General features: G+C 32.5%; 1 protein-coding gene across 1 annotated transcript; it reads left to right on the forward strand.

The window, feature by feature from the left end:
• Positions 1–507: 507 nt before the first annotated feature.
• On the forward strand, positions 508–20,882 carry LOC110997146 (protein halfway). Its single transcript, XM_022265162.2, has 10 exons — positions 508–810; positions 12,816–12,893; positions 13,062–13,248; positions 15,773–15,898; positions 16,447–16,647; positions 17,347–17,516; positions 17,776–17,961; positions 18,598–18,756; positions 19,074–19,178; positions 19,440–20,882. The coding sequence occupies exons 1-10, from the start codon at positions 784–786 to the stop codon at positions 19,716–19,718; spliced, it is 1,518 nt and encodes a 505-aa protein (XP_022120854.2). The 5' UTR covers positions 508–783; the 3' UTR covers positions 19,719–20,882.
• The last annotated feature ends 2,157 nt before the right edge of the window (positions 20,883–23,039 follow it).

A 23,039-nucleotide genomic window follows, 5' to 3' on the forward strand; every position in this document is an offset into this window, starting at 1 on the left:
TGTATATTAATCTCTCGGATTGAATATTTACTATTTAACGATATTAAAAAGATACTGAGAGAAACAGTATATAACTATGTTTCACCTAGATCAGACATGGTTTGAAAGCAACCGATTAGTAACATAGCGGTCTTTATTAAATTTTATATAAACGCATACTATTATTTACTTAAATAGTTTGTCATTAAAGATGAGCGAACAAAAAACATAATTTGAAATATTTAAACCTCATTTTTCGTAAACAAAGTTTCCAGATGTCCCAAAGATTGTAAAAATATATATGATAGTATGATTATACTATCTTGGGTCAAAAAAGTCAAAATAGATAACTGTAGCTCTGCGCATCTGACCAAGCGTTATCCGTTCTACACTAAATACCTACAAACGGGAATACTGGACGGCAAGGTGGACGCCCCTGAACTATATCTATCCTCCTCTAGTTCATTCATTTTCTTCATGTCAGCTCAGCTAACTGTGATTTGGTCTCTCTCCCACCCGTCAGTTATGAGTATACTGTACTAGTGAACTATTCAGTATTCAGTTTTCTGCTATGCACAATCGTGGTGTTATTCGATGCGGTTATGTTAATTACGATTTAGTTGAAAGAGTTTTATTATTTATTTGTTATGATAATTAAAAGATAAAGTGAAGATGAGTTCGTGCGATGCGTTAGTGAAGTGTCGGCTGTGGTGCGATGCATTAGCTGCTATTCCGATAAACTTTGAAAGTTAAATAGTTTTCAATGTTTTACTGTGTGCTTTTTGTGCAATAGAAGCTGCTAACATGGGGAACTTTCGATGTTGTTATAACGTAAGTTATTTTTTAACAATACCTTTATACAAATTATTTACAAAAGAATTTGGAAAAAATGTTGAGAATTGGAAATCAGAATGCGAATCTACAGTTTTACATGAATAATATTATCCCGACCAACAAACACTCCCACGCAATATTTTTTCCTAAATTATAATTATTAAATTACAATTAGTCAATTACCTAATTTAATATATTTCATTGTCATTTACGTAAATTATGATTGCACCTACTAAATTATGTTTACCTTTGCATGACTATTTATTTTGATATAATTGTTTTCCTTATTCGCGGCTGCATTCTCTGAAACAAGTTTACGTCATAAACACAAGTAGGTATTGTCTAAATACCTATTTCATCAATATGAAAGTGTCACAAACCGATAGAAAGTCGTAATACTACAAAGTCTATAGAAAGAACTGGCGAAGACCCAGAATCCGTGTATTTGTGTTTTCATCTTGACATTAGTTATTTATTACTTTTATCAGACTGCGGTCTCGAATGCCGATGTCTGATAGTCACACACAACTTATTAGCTATATAGTCTTTAGTAGGTACTACAAAAAATACTAAATAAGAATAAGCAATATTCCTTTATTTTCTATTTGAGACAATGTTAAAAGGTACATGAAATATAAATATATGGTTTATATTTTATTGTTATACATGATTAATAAAAAAGAGAATTATTTATTTATGGAAATCAGCAGAACTCAGTTCTGCTTTCGTCATGAGAGAAATTTCGTCGCCTTTGTTTCATATGAAAAATTAAATTGATCGCTTAGTAGAATAAATCATATAGATAGATTGGGTTATACCTATATGGAAAATAATTATAACTCCATATCGAAGTTGCAAAAAAGTTGACGGACTAAGAATGTTTAATAATATGTAATATCACGCAGTTGAATGACCTTTAAAAAAGTGATTGATTGTACAGTGATTGAAAAACTTCCCAGGCTTTAAAAAAAGCGACGCGTTCATTAGTATGACAGTCAATTTGTATGAGTGGTGTCTATATAACAAAAAACAAGTAAAACCTTATTATGCGACCTTAAGACGTATTCCCAACTCAGGACGGAAATACTAACATTACGAGATCTCAATGTTCCTGTTCAGAGGATGTCTTTAATTCCAGTTCGTTTATTCTTGCGACGACTGCCTATTACACTATTTCTGCAGTGCTATAAAAGGTTTTTGAAGACTCTAGGTTATGTTAATAATATTAGTATTTATAATATAATAATATTTACTTATATTGAAGGCTAGTCGCTTGGCTTGGCTGATGGTAAATTATGAGTTTTATATTCATAAACGTACCTCTTGTGATAATATTACTCTGAAAGAGCACTGAATAAGTGAGAAAACTATTTATATATATTATGGTATATAGTATAAGGAAATATGTACATCACTTTGACATTAGTTGATGTGTCATATGTTATAAATGTACAATTGTTTTAAAGTATTTTCTACGTCTTCATCTGTAGAAAATCAAAACCATAATAAAACATGTATATTGTTATATCGTATGTGCAATGAAAAGGGGCAGAGTGCACGCGCCCGGTCATTGTAAACGAGATAATTTGATTGTGATCAACACCACAGTCCACTTAACAAAAAGTCAGTAACGAAATTATAAGCAAACACAATATAAATGACAAACACTTTGTTTATCTTTTATTATGGTTTATTACTTGGTCGCGGTTACTATAATGTCCCATTAATCAATTATTCTTCAATACTTAACTTAAAAGGAATGTGATTCAATTTTAAAGGCGTTGTAATATATGTTACAGCGTGTGAGAGGATTTAGATTTCTAACCATACGGTTCAACAACTATAAATAACCTACTGTTCTTTATGACATTATCATAATTAATATGACAATAACCTATTTTTATATGGTTGATTGTGCGGTTTTTTATAATTAATCAAAGTGAATGTACCACTTTGTTTGCTAATAAACAATATTAACTTTTATTTTTAATTAATTAATATTAACAATAAATAATTTATTTCCTTATTACTATTAAATCGTTATTTTAAATAACAAAACGTACATATTAACGTACAGCATTATTAATTACAGCTTCATTATTATATTACTTATTATATACGGAAATCGCATATTAACATTGCCGGAACGTGTTCAAAATAGATTGGATAAGTTATAAATAGCACCAGTGAACAATGGCTCGAATGACAAAGTGTATGATTTCATTCCAAGCTATGTACAAGCATCTTATGTTTACACACTACATATTAATTAAACTGGAATAAAATAGAGGTTTCTGTTGTTGAATTGGTCACGTAGTTGTCGAGGCCGGTATAAAGGTTGGATTAAAGGCAAATCTGTGTGTGCTATGGGTAGCATTAGTCACAGAAATTATAGAAAAAAACACTTAGACAAATGAAACGTCTGGTTCATGGTAACCGGCGTTCTAAATTCCACAAAGTAAACCCAGGTACCAATTTCACTAGAGGTTTTGTTACAAAATACTTAATAAATATATACCTAATGTATGAAATGTTTACTCCGTCTGCCTTTTTCGTAAATACGATTACAGAATACTCGTAGCATTCCACTTAAGCCCGTACAGTCAGCATAACAGCACATAATAATTCGATTTCACGACTACTATTGCCCGTATACTCACTCTTCAACACTTAAATCTAAGCCACCCTAGAGAATATAACAGAACTATATTGTACAGAAAATAACTGAAGAACCTTAATGTTATGTTAAGTTTGGAGGCTTATTTTTAGATCAGAATAAAGGTAGGTATATGATCATCCATTTTATTTATTGCCAAACCTTTGACGTTAGTACTTAATGTTTGCACTAAAGATTTGTACAACTATCTGCTTGTTGATTTCATTATCTCGCAAGCACACAATATAGAGTTTAAAAAAATTTATGTTTAGTAATTGCTATAGGTATTATTTACATAAACTTCCAACGCTCAACACACTTATATTACCTACTATACTACATACTTATAATACTATTTATATTGGTACATAAAGAAAATGCAAGATTTTATTCAATACTGTTTGTCAAATTTAATCTTGTATTACCTTTTAAAGGCTATAAGAAACACCAAGAGAAAATAAACATCAATCCATAAATTAAAAAAAACAACGGAAACTGTAAGAACAATATTGGTTACTTTTGTGTTTTTTTTATACACTGTAATAATTTATAACAAATTAAATATTGTGTGAACCCACTGCAGTGTTAACATATCAAATTATGTTTCAAAAGTGTATTGGCTGTGGGTTTAAAATTAATATGCGATTGCACGATCGTCATTTATTTGTCCTTTGTCTTGCGACAAATTCCAATCCCTGACGAATAATGTCGCTCACTCAAGTCTTAGCAACTTTTAATTTGGTGTAAAAACAGAAATAACTGATTGTTGTTTCGAAAATACAAAGTTTTTGTTTTAAATTTTTGACTGTACTCAAGAAGAAATTAGCCCCAATAAGCAATTAGCTAAGCAGATTAACAATTTTTATATAAAAATCTATAAAATTCCTTTAAGTACGTTTAGCATACGCTGGTTACGCACAAACAACTGTAAAATGTAAATTGATGAGGTTTGTGTTGTGTAATCTGTGTCACAGATTGTTTACATATTTTATATCGCATCAGGTATAGATAACCTTTTTCAGTATCTGACAGCAACAGGGCAACGACTTCAGGTCCGTTAAAACGTTGTACCTCTGCCATTTATTATTATTACTAAACTAATACAAGATTTAAAGACATATACTAATATGTCGGTCGCTACATACATAACATTTCCAAAACATAGAATAAAGTCGTACTTTTTAAATAAAAATAAAAATATTGACCTTTCTCTTTAATGGAATTTAAATGAATATCAATAAAAGTACTTATAAAAACCACATCTTACATTTTTAAATTTTTTACCTGCTCGACAAAGTGGTTCATTACATGACTCAATGTATAAGCCGTTCTATTTTTACTTTATCGCTTGAAGTAAAAATAGATGAAAAAGTCTATGTGAAAACCGGTTGCGTACCTCTGACTTGCTAATGTGAACGGCAGAATAGATATTTAGGCCGTTGCCCGATGTAAAAATAACTCAATCGACAGATATCGAATGTTATAAATGCTAAATTATGTTCTAAAATCAATACAGATGTTTAAGGATAAAATACGTGCTAACTGTAGTTACTGCCTGTCTGTTTAGTATTTGGTAGATTATTATTTACTTAATAGATATATAATACAACTAGTGACCCGCCCCAGCTTCGCACGGGTGCAATGCTGATGAAAAGCAGGTTTTTATTATGTATTGTTATTTCCGTCGCTGGAAAGCTCCGATAATACACGCGACATATACCATATAGACATATACCATCACGGACTTTTCTGTAGACCTTTTCAATTTGTACAATACTTAGTACATTATTTTGATTAAACCTCGTAGGGTTCAGCCTGCGTTTGCAATGTAAGCGGAAAAAATGTAATTATTTACGACATCACATTAGAAACCTAAACAATAACAGTACTTCTCCACTATTTAATGGATGTTATTATACATATAAACCTTCCTCTTGAATCACTCCATCTATTATAAAAAAAAAACACATCAAAATCCGTTACGTAGTTTTAAAGATTTAAGCATACAAAGGGACATAGGGACAGAGAAAGCGACTTTGTTTTATACTATGTAGTGATTAAACAATTTTGTTAACCTAGTACGTAATAATTAAAATAATTTAAAAGAAAATCAAAACAAATTCAAAAAATCTGATCCCTGTGGCAGTGTACCTTAAATGCTGGCAGTATTTCCTCGATGTATTGCGATCATTATTCGTTGAGCGAAGAAAGCACCAGCTCTGATGCCATCGATACTATCTACAAGGCGCCAACTTAAATTTTTAATAAATTAGGAATTGATACTCTAATCTAATCTATTGTTAATGGTAAAGCGTACGCGATATTTAGATTGTTAATGGTTCACGTCTTGTGTTACGATACCCAGATTCTCAAATTATCAGCTTCATTAAATATATAATGTTTAATTTTATTTTAATGCCGATTCAGTAGTTGAACCTTAATCCAATGCAAAACACAAATAATCACATCCTTCCTTTCCGTCTTTCAATAATATTAGTTTAAATAGATGCTTTGTTTACTATATCTATGTTGAGTTGGATATTTAAAAAAAGGAACCGAGCACAGTCTGGAACAAAAAAGTTTAATTCTGCCTATATGCTTTAAAACTGGACAACTGTGTATTACGTGAAACTAGGGCTGATGAATATTTAAAGTATATGATCTGCTCGTATTTATTAATATTTTAAAGTTCGGACCAATACGACGATTCGACAATAATTTAATGTCGCACATTGATACTTAAGCTACACGGGTTTAAATATGTCAAAAAATAACAAATCATTTGCTTTGTGCTTGCCTTTGGGGTTAAAGATAAATACCATTTAGATGACAGTCTTGTTTGCCTTTTTGATTTTTTTTCATTTTGACAAGGTTTCTAAACATCAGCCTTAAAGGTAAATGATGTATACCTGCTATTGTGTATACCATTTTTTTAAGTAATAGATAACCCAGCTCTATATACCTTGTCTCGTGGTCTTTATTGTTTGATATGGTTTAATTATCACTGTTAACGAAGTCTGCCACGAGCATATCATATACAGATATTTTGTTCGTCAGCTCTCTAGCTAAGAAGACTGATCACTTTTGACTTATGAATCGATTTACTAAGGAATAATTTTGTATAATTTTGACAAAAAATATATTTATTTACTATGTAGGTTAAGAATATTGTAAATACTTTATATTTGTGAGTTATTAAATTGCAAACCTCAAACCGCTATTTTTTTATAACTGACCCTTTGACCTCAATAATCGAGCGGATGACGAATACTTCAGGTTATTTCCTGTTTCGGCCTTAAGTACTTATGTGAACTTTAGCCTTTCGCCATAGTTGACGAACTAGTGTACACTTTGTGTTTGCTTCAAACATATATATATCTCTTACTTAGTATCAATAATCAATGTCCAACATATAAGAAACTACACTTATAATATGTGAGTATCATTAATTTAATTAAAAGATTAATTATTCGGGGCTCACAATTGACATTACAAATTTTAAAGTTAAATTTCTACGTTGTAACTTACAAAGTAACTCATATTTGCTTTGTAAAGGGAATATAAAGTTACGTAGTTACGAGATTTTAGTGCATTTTCAAGAAAACCAAAATTAGCGCGTAGTTATCCTTGCAATTCCAAAATACTTATGAGGAATCTTCCAAGCTCAATATATATTAACGTAGTCAATAAAGTAGATCGGAAACATATATTTGTTTAATCCTCTCCTATCATGAACAAGTAGGTGGTCCTATATGGGTAAACAGCTGAATTGGCTCCATGCTGTTTGACTTTGACCATTTGCGCGATATATGAGTCGCCATCACTCGTAAAAGACTAGCCCACTTTTATAGCACAATTAGCAAGGGACAGTAAATAATACGAAAGTAGAGGTGCGTCTTATTAGCATCATGAACTTGTTGGGCTTTGCGTGTTTTGTAGTTTAAAAGGCGGAGGGTCATCTTAGAACCACTACAGAACCTTGCTTCCTCACAAACTTGCCTAAAACTTTCATAAAATCAGAAATATTTTTTTTAATTCTTAAGTTTTATCTAAATTACTATATTAATTTAGATAACATTAATATTGTAATTTAGATAACATCTTATGAAATGTAATATGTAATCACTGTACGATCGGAGATCTTTAGTCAGTGTGTCGTTTTAGTATAAATAATTAAATAGCTCATACATAGCAGTGACCTTTTAAATGACATTAAAATTATGGTCCCTTACTCGACCCCAAGGTCCAAAATCAGCTAAATTATCAAAATTTCAAATTCTTCTCGATTATAACGGATTAAACAGTTATTTTAAAGAAAGCATTGTTAAGTGGCTTTCTTGTATATTTTGTTATAACAAAAAGTTATTGTATTTTTATTTTATCTTGTGTATATTGTATTTTTTATATTTTTGTAATAATGATGTTTACCTACATTGTCATACAATTTAGATAAAAGAGTATCTCACATATACCGTAGATATATTATGTATCCTTTTAGAAATGTGTAGAATTATACGTGTATATAAAAAAATTGACTAAATGCCGTGATTCATTAGAGGAAGTTTAACATTACTGCATTTTTTTATTTAATTTTGTTCATAGGCGAGTGAAAAATCAGCCTTAAATATATTTACAGCCTTCATTTACATTTTAATGAGAATCTAGTCTCAAAACTGCAATATAGTATAAAATCGCAGTACGTTTTTTTATGTGGTCATGGTATCATACAAATGTCACTACATTATTTAAGGTTCATAAATAACACCCATAAGGTATTGTTTGTCAAAAGTACAATACTTTTTACAAACCTGTAATGTAAAATAATTCCATATCAATTGCTTTGGTTAATTTATTTTCTATTTACTTCCCAAATTAACGATTTATGTATTCTGTAGTCTCATGACCATTGTTAATAGAAAATCTTATATTTAGTTTTCTGCGCTGTCGACATTAGAAATTTACCAAAGAAAGAAAAAAACTTTATTCTATAAAATATACAGGATATTTAGGTAAAATGCCACACTTGGATTCCCTGTGTCTGTGCAGCGAGTCTCTTCCTTTTTATAAACTGAATTTTACTTTATGATTTATGCATGTCATACATTTATATTTAAACTTTTTTTGCACAATAAAAATATTTTCTACATCAGAATAGGATAGGTTGACTAGATATTGTTCGACATTTTGCGTAAATGTATGTAATCTGGGTTTTGAAATGTTATAGACTGTCAAGTATAAGTTGGCGTTCCAGTGGCGGCGCCTCCTACAACCCTCTGTGTTGCCACTTTTTTTGTTTAGTTTGGATTGATGGATATTCTTAGATATTACATTAAAGGTAAATAAAAAACTCAATAACAAAAAATTATTTTTTATAGTAATTATGGTCTGTTAGAGGCATTATTCCTTCCATGAATTCTTCAGAGTCATCTGTGTCAGAAGAATCTGAGTCGCTGCTATTCAAATCAATTAAAAATGGTTCCATTACTGTTTCAAGGCGGTTGTCTGTCATACGATAATTATTTTCAACATTCTCTTCTGACTTCAGTTCTCGCTGTAAAATTACTTTCCATGATTTTTCCCTCTGAAACTATACGGTTCACGGTTCTTTCAGAAACACCTTAAATAAAACAAAAAATATTTTAAGTTATCCATCAATCACATTTACTTTCAAAAGCAATTATTATTTTTCCCTAAATTTGGGGATATAAATATCACTTTTAACTGGCAATACTTTACCTGTCAAAGCCGCTGTTCGAGCATTCACTTGTTGAAATGGAATAATCGGCCCATTGTTACATTTCTCCTCTTCACAAAAACGTTTTACAGCTAGAATAATTTCTCTAGCTGCACTCCGCACTACTTTTGGCATGTTTCGTAATGATTTTTACACTTTAAAACACAAATTATTAGCACCGACACACGTGAGGCTACCAAGCTGTTAGAACTGTCAACACAACTGTCAAAATTAGTACCTTTTTCTGCCACACGCCAACTTACACATGACAACCTATAGTGACAATTTTGTTTTTAAGGAAGTGGTTACAGATACAAGGGCCTCAAAATGAGAAAAAGTGCGTTTTTAGGTTGCTTATATATATTATATAGCTTGTACGTGAGGCGGGTGTTTGTTTCATATTATATTTTGTTATACATATGTTGCATCTGAAAACTTAATACTTAAATGTATGTAAATAACTATTTAGCTTTATTTAGTTTACAACTACCGGGCGTAGAGTAGGTACTCAGTAGTACACTCCTTATACTCTAGAACGATCGGTAATGTCGACAACAGAACGTTATGTATTTGATTTATCACATAATAATTGTTTTAATTAATATAATCTCTCAAAATATTAACTTCAGCCTATATTTAAGAGAAGGTGTTGATTTTAAAAAGGCGCCCTAGTCCTTGTAGTTTGAGATATTTCAGATTTATAAACTCGCAAATGCAATCACGGTAATATGATGTAAAAAGCATCTGTTTGAGCAGTTTGCTCTCCGTTATCAGGGCACGAACGAAGGCCGTGCTATAAATAGACGATCTATTTACTTAATTTTGTGAAATATGTACTTTAAGCATTGTGTTATTCATATATTATTTAAGACAATAAATTTTCGTACATGATTTTTTGAAATCTGTCCAAATGGTTAATGGCTAATATTAATGTACCAAAAATCTGAATTTTTCAATGTCGATGTGTATTTGAATATATATTTGATGCAGCCGACTGGTCCACATTTCGCTCACTTGCAAAACGCCAGGCCTTAGTTGAACAATGGAATGTGAAATATTTCCATTTCCAAGTATTGTTTATTTCTTACAGTTAAGTAGGTTGTAAATGCTTATGCGCCATTAGTTGATAATTACGTGATTAACGTCCGGGAGCGTGACTTACTGTAGTTTCGCACGATCGCGATTACATACAACCAAACTACTTACCATAATGCCATATTTGCTAATTTAATATTACAAAAGTTATAAACTTGGCAGTGCGAAATTGAATTCAATAAAAATAAGTGAAAAAACTTTTTAAGTTAAACGGTTTTATGTTAAACATACATTGCAAAGTTTAAGATAAATGTACTAAAAACCAAAAAATAACTATTTTATTATTTTTTGGTTTTTAGTCATACAGTCGTGGGAATTACAAACATAGACTAGACTAAAATAAAACCGTAATGGTGATCTTAAAATTAAAATATAATTTTTATAAACTTAATATTGTATAAAATATTGATATGCTCTGTGCCTGGACTTCATAATTATTCTTTTGTTTTGGCGTACTTTGGGAAAGGCAACTAAAATGTTTCTAAGCCATACAGCGGGCTTGTTGCTGCGAATACTACCTTGATTTATATTGCTTTTCAATGGAATTCAAGAAACAACATTGTTCTGAATATTGCTGACATATTCATATATAATCAAGCAAAAGCCCCAACCCGGCTGGTACCCGTGGGGAATTAGACCGAAACCCTCCAAAAATAAATAAAAAACAACATTATAAAGAAAACAGTAAACAAACTCTACCCAGGTTAGGGAATAACATGGGGTAGAGTGGCCTTAGAAAGGCCAGAATGGAGTAGATTGGAGGAGGCCTTTGGCAAGTGGACAAGCAGAAATGGAAGAAAGAATGAATCTACGAAAAATAAAAATAAAGAATACGCCTAAATGTCCGATAAAAAAAGGCTATTATTATTTTTATTATTCATATATTATGCTAGTTATGTAATTCTCATTTATTTTGTAGATATATTTTTCAGTTTAGCTTATTAATTAAAACAATGCGGTATCTCAGGAGCAACGCTATAATTTGAAAATCATATTTGCGTTAATGCAGATAATGAAATGTAAAGTCGTTTATTTGCAACCAATAAAGCGACGTTTGACAAAATAATCTCACGTATTTATAATGTATAGACATAAGGGTAATTATTTTACGATAATTTTGTTGGAACACACAAGTTAATTACAAGGAAGTGAAATGAAAACCTGAATACATACAGATAAAATTTGTCGTTGAAACATCGAACGATTTGATAAAACACTTTTTTATTATTGAGGGCGGTTGATCGATGTTGATGTCATATCATTTTGAACGATAACGCGATAACAAATAGCTTGCATATAGGTAGCTTTATTGCTTTTTTATCGACGTCATTTACTCTTTAGTTTTATGTACATATAATAATACAATTGACAAGTTATCATATAAAAAAGCGAAGTTCATTACCTAATCCCGATTGTGCATCAGGGCATATTTCTTTTAGGGCGCTACAACAAATGAAGTAAACTACCGTAATGAGTCTTGGATATGTAGGCTTAAATTATAATCGATGAAAGCGAAATTCGAGACTTATATATCTGGTTATAAGAGCCCGGTAGACAAAAGAGTGGTGGAGAGTTTATTGCCAGTTCTTCGCCTTCGTTCGCGTCCGTTATGCCCTTTTATTGAGAACTGGCAGTAAATGTAAAATTAGAAGTATTTCATATATATAATTACTTTTTACGTTCATAAGTGTACATTTTGTTACCTAAATGAATAAATGATGTTGAATTTAATGACGATATTGGATTATGTAGCCTCTACGAAAGTCTATATTTTAACTCAGTTGACCTGAATGGAGACTACAAAGAAATTTATGAAATGTGCCTTTGACATCCTACTATTTCTAACTAAGTTAGTCTTAGTTCCGAAAACAAAACAAAACGAAATCGTTGTTGATAAAAAGAGCCGAAACTGCTAGACAATTCACTTTTGTCACGGACTTGTCTGAGCGGTGGACACCAATTATTCAATTTGTTCATTTCCTTTTTTAACTCCTCAAATTGCGCAGGTAAAATGGAACTGTCGGACATGCGTCTTGTACAAGGTCATTGTTAGTTTCAAAACTTAATATGCGACAGCTTAAAAAAAACGTGCGAGGCCAGTTCGGGGCGTATGTCCCTTTCGGGTGGTTCGTATGTTCACCCTGCTGTATGCGTGCATGCGGGTACGGGGGCAGTCTATATAGCCCTTGATAGGGGTTGCAGCCGATTTCTGTGGTTCTAACTTATCATCTTATAATCTAATCTTAAATCCTTTTAATACTAAATGTAAGTAAATACTTGTTTAAATTAATTTTTATTGCTAAGAATTTCATATGAACATCAATATAAAAAGATGTTTTTTTTTACATTTGAAGAACTGGCAATAGACTCTCTGCAAATCATTTTTATAAAGATCAGTGTAAGCCCGTGGTTAAGATAAGCGTGCGTAATATATACTTGTTGGTTTTGCTTAATTTATAGTAGTAGCCTTTATATGTATTGCCTACTTTGAGGAATAATGTTTTTTTTCTTTTATAGCTGGTGTTGTGGTTCGCAATCGCGTATCTGATAGCGTTCCCTCCTCTCACAGAGACAAGGATGGAAGAAAGTATGGAGGTATTATAGTATTATTATGCTTTTATAATGGCAGCCTAATTAGTATGTTATATATTACTTCATACCACAACTTTTTTTTATATTTAAGTATATATTCAAATTGTGAAATTTTACAAAACTAAAATAAAATAAGTTGTATCATATTAACCTAAAGCTTTGTATCACCAGCCCCACCCAACATCAACGGAAAAGCCGGAAACCGAGGCACCACGCATCGAGCTGAAAATGGGCAAATGCTTCCACATGTCCCGGGAGCATTGTCCCACGGAACAGCGCTGCAAACGAGTGGACCCTGTGTCAGTCTTCTGTTGTGACGTTGACAGCTTCCGACTAAGAGAGGCTCTTGCTATTACAAGTATGACCACACTAATATAATAAATACATTTAATCAATTGAATGCTGTATACATAGATTTACACAGAGTGCGCATATAGTATAAAAAATACATCTCTGTGTATCTAGCCAAGAACACATTCGGACGAAAACAAACCATCCAACTAAGTAAAACAATTTCGAAACACAGCAAGTACATGTGAAGTATGCACTCTGCATAATGCAATGCAAACTTAATCGATTTCACGCATTACTAATGTTCGAGCGATCGTATCTTTTACTCGTGTACACAATATTCTATATCTAACTTGTTCGTGATATATAACATATACAAGTTAAGCCATACTATTTTAAAGAGGTTCTTCGGTGATAATTTTAAAAATAAACTAAAAAAGCGGCGCTGCAACTTTTTGTGGTCTGGGCTTCAGATTTCTGTATCTGTTTCATCATCATTTGTCAATCTAGGCAAGTCGGTGATCAGCCTTATGTGCCGGACACACACCGTCGACTTTATGGGTCTAAGATAACCCTAGTTTCCTCAGGATGTTTTCCTTCATCGATTGGGCAAACGTTTAATCCGCATATAAAAAGAAAGCCCCGTGCACACCCGGGGATTGAACTACGGCCTCAGGCATAAGAGTTGCACTATGAAGCCGACACTGCCCTTTTAAATATATATAAAAAGGCAAATCGATTTAATAATTACGTGACATGGTGGGAACTATGAATGTATGACAAAAACGTATTGCATATTAACGATGCGTGAAAAATCAAAATAATATTTATAAGAAATTTACACAAAATTTGCTACGGATGATGTCTGATATACGGCATGTTAAATGTCAGTATGTACTTAAAATTAATAAATAATTAATGGGTTCGAAAGTGTTTATATCACTTTTACAGTTATGTATATTAAATTACTTATAAAGTCTTGTCACAATCAATGTCTTATAAACCTGATGACTAAAGATACAAATATAGCTTACTTACAATAATATAACCAATATAGTAATAAAACATAATTGAAAATAGATAAATGGAATACTAAAACAAATTAAAAAGTTATGGTGTCGGTGGCAGTGTTTAACCTTTAAACAAACTTTAATTCTGGTAACATTATTCGCTGTACTGCTATACTTATACTTTGATTTACTTACGTAAAGTATATTGTTTAATAGATATATATACCTACCTATGTTCAAGTCGTAAAGCCGCCAAACATCGCGTGCGTATTCATAGTCTGTCTTGATTAGCGTTCATATGGACAAATGAAATATTACGTTACATGAAACTAATACAATTCATTTATTAACTATCGTCACTGTGACAGCACGATGTAGTTTAGTTAAGATTGGTGCTTGTTTTGATTACGTTAAGCTATCAACGTCAAAGAACTTTATCATCATCATCAATGGTTATACAGCCCCTTGTGGGCCTTAGCCTTCTCAACTACACATCGCCATCGCGATCTATTTAGTGCTTCCCGCGTCCAATTGCGAACCCCTATTGTTTCGAGGTCCTTGACAACTCCATCCCACCAACGCAGCCTCGGTCTACCGGGTTTTCTCTTCCACCGGGGTGTGAGTTCAGTAAGGACCTTGGGGTTCTGTCTTTCGCCATTCAGTGCGAATGTCCCAGCCACTTGAGCCTGTTACACTTTATGAATTGGACGATGTTGGCGTCGTCCAGGATGTTATAAAGTTCTTTTCTCAAAAAACTTTATATTGTTACAAAATTGAAACTTCAACGCATAAATATTTAGTTTAAGTTTATATCGAAATAAGGCACACGCATGCTAAACTAATCGGAAATTAAAACTTAGTAAAAAAATGCTCATAATTATTTAAAACAATTATGGGCATGTATTTACTTTAAGAAGACTTCAAAGAATTGGCATGTTCCAAGTATCAAGAGATGCCCACTATTATTCATTATCTCACAAAGATTAACTTGTATTCGTGTCATCGCGTGGGTCGAGCTATAAATAACGCCTTAATTATTGTAACCAATAAATTAACATTATATTTAAATTTAAATAGTTCTGTTATTAGCTCCAAGGGCGGAATAGTAAAACGATCTAGAAACGATAATCACCTCGATTAACATGATGTAATTAATTTATTTAGACTTATTGATTATTCATCTTGGGTTCGTTATCTGTAAACAGAACTTATTATCTTTTCTTTAATTATAAGTTTTGACAATAGTGGCTTCATGCTATGATTGAGTTTTTAAAAAAACATATGAGAGAAAGATATAAAATGCAAGTTAGGAACGCCCTTATTGGAAACTTGCGAGATGTACAGACGTTGGCAAATTACCTGGCAACTTTTTATTGAAGTGTGAGTTTAAATTAAATGATTGGTAGTCGCAGTTGACCGCAATTTATTATTGTAGAGCATAGTAATATCAAACACTTTTCTGTATAGTCCAGCAATAATTTACACATAAAGAAATTATTAATTAGTTGAAATTAAATTGTTTACATTAAAATACATCCATTGTTTTTTGGTTTTTATGTAAAAAAATGTTTATTGTTTTAGTGACCCAGAACACGACAAATCTGCACGTGCTGAACGCGACGATAAAGGAACTGGATGTGTCACAATCCACATTTAGAAGACTCACTTCGATGGCCCTCACTGACGGAAATATCGGCAAGATTGTTGGTAACACATTTTTGTCATTTTCGTAAATATAATAAACAAAACCAAACTATCTTTTTCACTTAAAATGTTTATTTAATAGCAAGTAGATGATCAGATGTTTGTACCTTCCAACCTGACAAAAGATGTGATTTATCGAGAAACGAAGATCCTAATCTTGAGAGATTTGAGAACTTTTCGAAATCAAATTCAGCTGTGATGACGAGCTTAAGCAATCTTTCAAAAGGGCCATTGTCATATAAATTTTAAAATATTACATAATAAAATAATAACTTGTGTAAAATTATTTTGTTCATGCCAAAGTTAAGGATCTTTTTCAAGAAGAAAAGAAAAATAATGGTAGTAAGTATTTTTCTTTTGAAATATTGGAAAATCATATCCTTTTTTGTTTATCTGTTTTGTTTTTATCCTGTCCTCGATATTTTTAATTTAAGGTCTTATAAAACGCTCATTTAGTAGTTTAGCATAATTCTGTTTTTGGTTAGCTAAATTCATAAACTACTCAACTTAGTATTCGACAAATGTTACTATAATCGCTGGTTTGTTATCAGGTCAATTCCCTAAGTACTCCTCGATTGCATGCCTGAACATCTCCAACAATAACCTGAGCAGCATCACGCCGCAGCCACCAGGCCAGCGACCATTCGCCTATCTCTTCACACTGTCCATACTCGACGCTTCGGCTAACAATTTGACAGAGTTCCCGTTGAGCCTCGTACAGAGTAATAGAAAGATACATGTCGACCTGTCAGGTATGTACAAATATACAAATACACGTATATAGGAGACATTTAATATTCATATGTGTTTGCGTTACTTCTAAGTTATAAACCAAAGTTTGTGATTTAGATATTTGTTTCTATTTTTTTTTAGAACATAATCATTACTTAACTTATCGTATTCAAGACTTTAACAGCGCCACCAACTAAGTACGTAGTAATATTTATTTTGTGTAATTATACGTTTTGTAAATTACATATTATAGAGCATAAGTTTGTGAGAATATAAAGATTATTTTACCAATAAATGGGCACGTTATTTGTATGTCATTTATTATTATTATTATTATTATTATAATATATACAGCGTAGTAGACGCCTTTCCAAAGTCGGCGACAAACGGTCGAATAAAAAGTTTTCTCATGAACGCTGCCTCAACGGTCACAGATATGTATCTAGGTATTGCCCTATCAAAAAATCAGCGACACCATATAACTGACTTTTATATGATATATGAGCAATTCCTACGCCGTTAATCTGCCTACCCGTTCGCGGTAATCTCAACAAACTATTACACGGATTTATTGCAGTATATTATGTTCAATGTTTACTGGATACGCTTTCCCCTGCGAAGCCGGGGAAATTGTATAAGTTGTAGTTAAGTATCTTTTATTACGTTTTACACACCGTTGATTTAAGCTCAGTCGAAATAAATAAAGTACTTTTCCTCAGGCAACAACTACCTGCCATGCAAGCACTTCCAGAAGGCAATGGAGGCTAACAACGGCTCTCTACTGCAGTTCCTTAACCACGAAAACACGTACTGTGCCCTCGACCTGCAATTCAACTGGTTCCAGAACGTTCAGATTGTTCAGATTGACCACTTGCAAGTTCAGAAAGATGTATGTTAATTCTATTAAAGACGGGTACAGAGACCTGTTCCAATATTATTTTTATCTTCGTGTAACTATTTTAAGACCCAAGCAAGTACTGCTCTTATTTACACATAGTTTACATTCCTTATTTTAAAAAATGTATTGTGTTGTAATTATCTCTTTTTAAAAACCTCAAAATACTATTACAATTATCGGTGGTCGTAATAATTTGCTCTAGACACTTCACCTTGTACGAGGACTTAATTAAAAAAGTTTATAATTCCAGTTAAACAAGAGCTGCCAAGACATAAAGCCGGCGAACATTAACTGCACGTGCACGACAACGCTTGAGCTGGTGCTCCATCGCGAGGCCACTTACGTAGTGGGGGTGGACTGCTCCCAGCGCGGTCTCACGCAGCTGCCCACCGGTCTACCCAATAACACTGTTAAGCTGAATGTCTCTTATAACAACGTGAGTGAACGATTAATTAAGTGCGCGCGTACAAAGTGAAACTTCTTTGTTATTTTACCTAAGTAATTAATGATTGTACCAGTATATGGTCCTTCAATGTATTTGTATATCTTTATTCACACTGTTTACACTCTGTATACGTGCACTGTATACCATAATATTAATATGTTATGCGAAAGAATTGCCATCTGAAGTTGTAATATGTAACTGCTAAACGAATACCAAGCATGTATTTTTTTGTCTCGATTTCCCTTTCTCACTCTCTCTCAATCGGTATCAATCGCTCTCTCCCTTTCTTTGACAAAAACGCTGCACATCTTCGTGACGTTTCATCCGTAAAAAAAATTACCTTCATTCAAAAACAAAAAGGATGTCAAATATTTTACTTAATTTCAATAGAAGTCTTTCAAAGTATAAAAAAAGAGTGAAATTAACTTTAAAATTTATTTGCATTCTGAATATTTTTACTAGGGAGTAAAACAAACGTCTAATAGTGCTTCATATTACACCCATTATTGTTACGTTTAGTCGAAGATTGAATGCCGTGCAGACAAAGCCAGCTTAGGTTCTAGATTTATTCTTCCGCAAATTTAATAATGTTCCGGAACTGTATTTAGTAACATGAAGTAATTTCAGATAACGTCTCTCCAAGCAATAGCAGACGACGCGTCGTACGATCACTTGCGATGGTTGATAGCAGACCACAACGACATTGGCAGCATTGTGGAGCTCGAGGGATCCAAATTCATTGACAACTTCAGGCTCTTCTCCATCACACATAATAAACTCAGATCTGTGAGTGTAAAGATAACCGTTAACATAATTTTTGTTGATTTTTCTCGCGTTCGTATCGTGTAATAATTATTACTTTGCCGGAAACCAATCCCAAAAACATCGAGTTATACGCCATATGTCGCTATGAGATGGAGGTAGTGTTATTTATTATTGATCAAGAAACCATTCCAGACCAAAACGAATTGAACAAGTAGATAATATAATTGTAATTCTCTTCTAAAAGTCCTTTAATAATTTTAGCGGCTTACAAATTAATTATCATGTAAAGATTTTAAAATTTGTTCTCGAATTGTTATATTTACTTAATAATATTTCAGATCCACCCTTACGTGCTTTCGAACCGCCTGGAGACAGCCGGCGCCACCATGCTCATCGCTGAAAACCATATTCACTGCGACTGCAACACCGAGAAAGTTGTCAAGGTATATTACTATAGAGTGTTCTAATGATAGCTGCCTTCAGGATTGCTTCTCATATCAAGGAATTATAGTCAAACTCTTGCCTTTTGGACTAGTGTATCCTGAGAATTCTAGCTCTTTTTAGTGGGATTTGCTCTGGTAGATATCTATTAACCTGCTAAATATAATTGGAGAATATTCAAGATTTTAAAATTGTATAGCTAATGCAAGCATTATGGTAATTTTTTCACATTCAAATCAAATCAAATCACATTTAATTTCCAGCCCTGGCTTCTCGAACATAACACAGCGTTACTGGACTACAAAGACCTCTGGTGTGACAACAACATGGGCCCTGTCGTGGAACTGAAAGAGTTCCAGGTCTGCCACACTCCGCGTGACTGGACCGACTACATCTACTACATCATAGGGCTAGAGGCCCTGGTGTTAGCCCTTCTGATTAGCAAGGTCTCTTACGACTACTGGGTGTTTAAGACCGCGGGATACTTGCCTTGGCCAGCCAACAAAATGCCCAGGTTGCCTTGCGATTGGCTTTGCGAGTAAGACTTTCAGTGACGCAATTACTAGTCTGACATTTGTGTCCGTGGCTTAGGTCAGTTTAGCTCGATTCGTCAAATGCTTATTGTAGTGACGTGTTTAAATGTGAATTATTAATCTTGTATACAACAATTAGTTACGAAAGAATACAAATTTGTAGTAAAAAGTGCAATGCAAAACGTTTCGCAACTGCGTGGTTATATTTTTGTTAATAAAATTTGCCGCCTTTTGAACGACTGTGATCGTTTCTTGAGTCTAATAACAATTGTAGACTATAAGCATTTGAAATCTCATTTCACGAGCTAATTTTCGAAGAAAAGTAATCGAAGTGCCTTAGTAATAATTCTAAAATACATTTTTATAAAAACCGGCAAAAGACAACGAATGCAGTGCCTTTTAATCAAATATTTCGAATTTATTAAAGTATTCTGAATTTCTTTGAAGACGCTTTTGGAAAACCTTGCCAATTTCGGAGAATCTCGAATATTTTTTAAGTCGTATCTCACAAAATGAGATATTTGTTTTATTTTGGAACTAAAGATTTTATTAGAATGTTTTTCGTTTAATATTTATTTTGTGGGAGACACGTTATAAATAAATTAATCATTTATTTGCCAAAAAGTGGTACATTTAGAATTTAGATCGATCAATAATAAAAATCCGCACAAGAAATCAGCTATATAAAAATAGGCATGCAAATATCATTTCAATTTTCTTTAAGTACATTTCGTTACATGTATACTAGAAGTTGTCTCAGTCATAATAGTTTATAGTACATGATATTTGACTTTAATCAGTTTTTTAAGGACACCAATAATCGTAGATAATAGATCAATCCAATGACATAGTCTATACTCTACTTATGTGGAACATAACATGAGGATTAATTAAAGTTTTCACTGCAATTGTTTGAGGTAGTCGATGTGGTATATTTTAATTGTGCTTTATGAGGCTAGATTATATTTATACATTTTCCACCCCCATTAATATCTTTTTAAAGTGTATTTTACACACTTTAATGTCAAAATAGAATTAAAAACTGTCAAAACGAATTTACAGCCAATATACAATAACAATAGATAATTTGATTTATCTGTAAAATGGTCATTTAGCTTTTTGTTATATTTTGTACATATAGATGTAAAATTTTAGCATAATAGTTTATTATTATTAGCTTTTATGTATATATTAGATGTGAAGACTGTATATTTTGTACTTTTGTTTTAAATAAATCTTGTTTTACGATACTTTGCTGTATTTCCTAGTAAATTTTTAGTCTAGCTTGTACGTGTTAACGAAGTTATTCTCTACCCTAGATACTGGGGACTTGAGACCGGCCAGTCAGTGGTTTGACTGCTAGAGGATCCTCCATTTGGATTAGAGGAACAGGAATTCTTATTTATACCTTTTTGTTGGAAAAACCAGTACCTTGTTTTGTATACTAATCTCACAGTTAAGTGTCAGTGCTAGTTAGCCCGGTAGTAAGAAATGGGACGCTAGACGGATAGATTCATTACTACGTATCATATTTTAAAACTTTAATCCTACTGAAACCAAGGCTAGATTAAGCTTTCACTATTAAAAATGAAATACTTAAGTCTGTTTCATTAATCGCCTATTTTGTAGAACAGACTTTTAGGTTAATCGTGGCGATTATTTGACAAAGATCTCCTTCACTATTTGCGAAAATAAAGTTCTATTGGTAAAATAACAGTAATAAAAAACATAAGACATTGACTAAATTTTAATTAAAAGCGTCCGTTACAAAGACGACTTCATACATATAAAAATAACATTACTAAGTACATCACATCAGTTTGCGCTATTACTATGACTAGACAAATAATAAAGATATAGTCTTACAATAAGTAGGAGAAATGTTTATAAAATATACAAAATTGTACTCGGTCTTGCTTGCAGTTAAAGAATACAAGACAAGACAAATTAAATCCTATTTCGTGGAATAAACATGCAAACTTGGAATATACCGCCTTTATAATTATATGTAACAATATTGTTACATAAATTTTGTATTGGAATGGTCATAGTAGTAAAAAAAAATATTCACTGACGTGATATTTGTCAACGAAGTGTAGTTTCTAATGAAGACATCGACTGGGATCGCGATTTTTTCGTGTAATTTTTTTAAATTGATTTACAGACTATATAGAATATATATAAATACACAAGTAACATATGTTATTAAATCTCAAAAAAGAGTAAAAAAACATAATGTACAAAATCAGGTACCAAAGGAAAATTAAACGTTTAAAATCAACAAATCTCAATACATATACAACTTCAGATTTACATGTTAGCGTTATTATTAAACGACGTAGTTGGTCCCAAAGTTGTCTCTGGAACATTAATTTTAAATTTCGAACATTATTTTATAAAAACATATTGCATTCTATTTTTGAATGTTTGACTATTGTTTTAAAACACAAAACAATCACTTTCCGTTATTTTTCACGATGGAGTGGACATTGAAAGAGAACCGAATAGCTGTTGTTGCGTTGCACCGCTGTGGGCACTCGCCGAGTATCATTTTCAAATGGCTCAAAAGTTTGAATACAACGTTTAGGTTTAAGGACCTCCAGTGTTGAGGACAAGAAAAGAACTGGCTGGCCACGGAGGAGGACGGCTAGGAGTTCTGAAGAAACTGAAAATAAAGTTAACATGCACATCATCCATAATCAGTAATGATCTGGGAGTGTTGCAAAGACCTGCCCATCACGCTATTTGCGGGACATTTTCGTGTTCCAGCAGTTCTGGGCCAGTTTCACTTATCAGGCATGAGTGAAAGTTTGATCGCCAAAACATCGACTTATGAGGATTGACCTTCCTCCAGTCCGGTTAATCCTTTGGCTATAAAATTAGGCAGATCACAACATACGAATTTGGAGTTTGAAGTCATCATTAAAAAAAGCAGTCAATGAAATCGACATGAATATGGTGCGTGTTGTGATAGAACTGGGCGCGACAACAGGGAGGGGTAATTTCGAATAATATATGCTATTTCTATTCATTAATTAATGTACTATAAATTGATATATCACTCATTAAAAACTAATACGTACTTTATATCATTAATTCCATTTATGACAGAACTTTGGGACCGACTACGTCTATAAATTACAAAGAGCCTTAACTATACTAACACACATTTAAGACTACCTACATAATACCACATAATATTAGGCTTCAAAACGAGTAATTTAAAAACAAATTAATGAAATTTACTACCCTCACATCCGTGTAAGCTTTTCTTTTAAATTGGTCGATCATAATTCGTCAAAGTTCTTCCAGGTTTTAAGACCCAACCGA

Source organism: Pieris rapae, chromosome 4 (genome assembly GCF_905147795.1).
Source record: "Pieris rapae chromosome 4, ilPieRapa1.1, whole genome shotgun sequence".
Classification (NCBI taxonomy): Eukaryota; Metazoa; Arthropoda; class Insecta; order Lepidoptera; family Pieridae; genus Pieris; species Pieris rapae.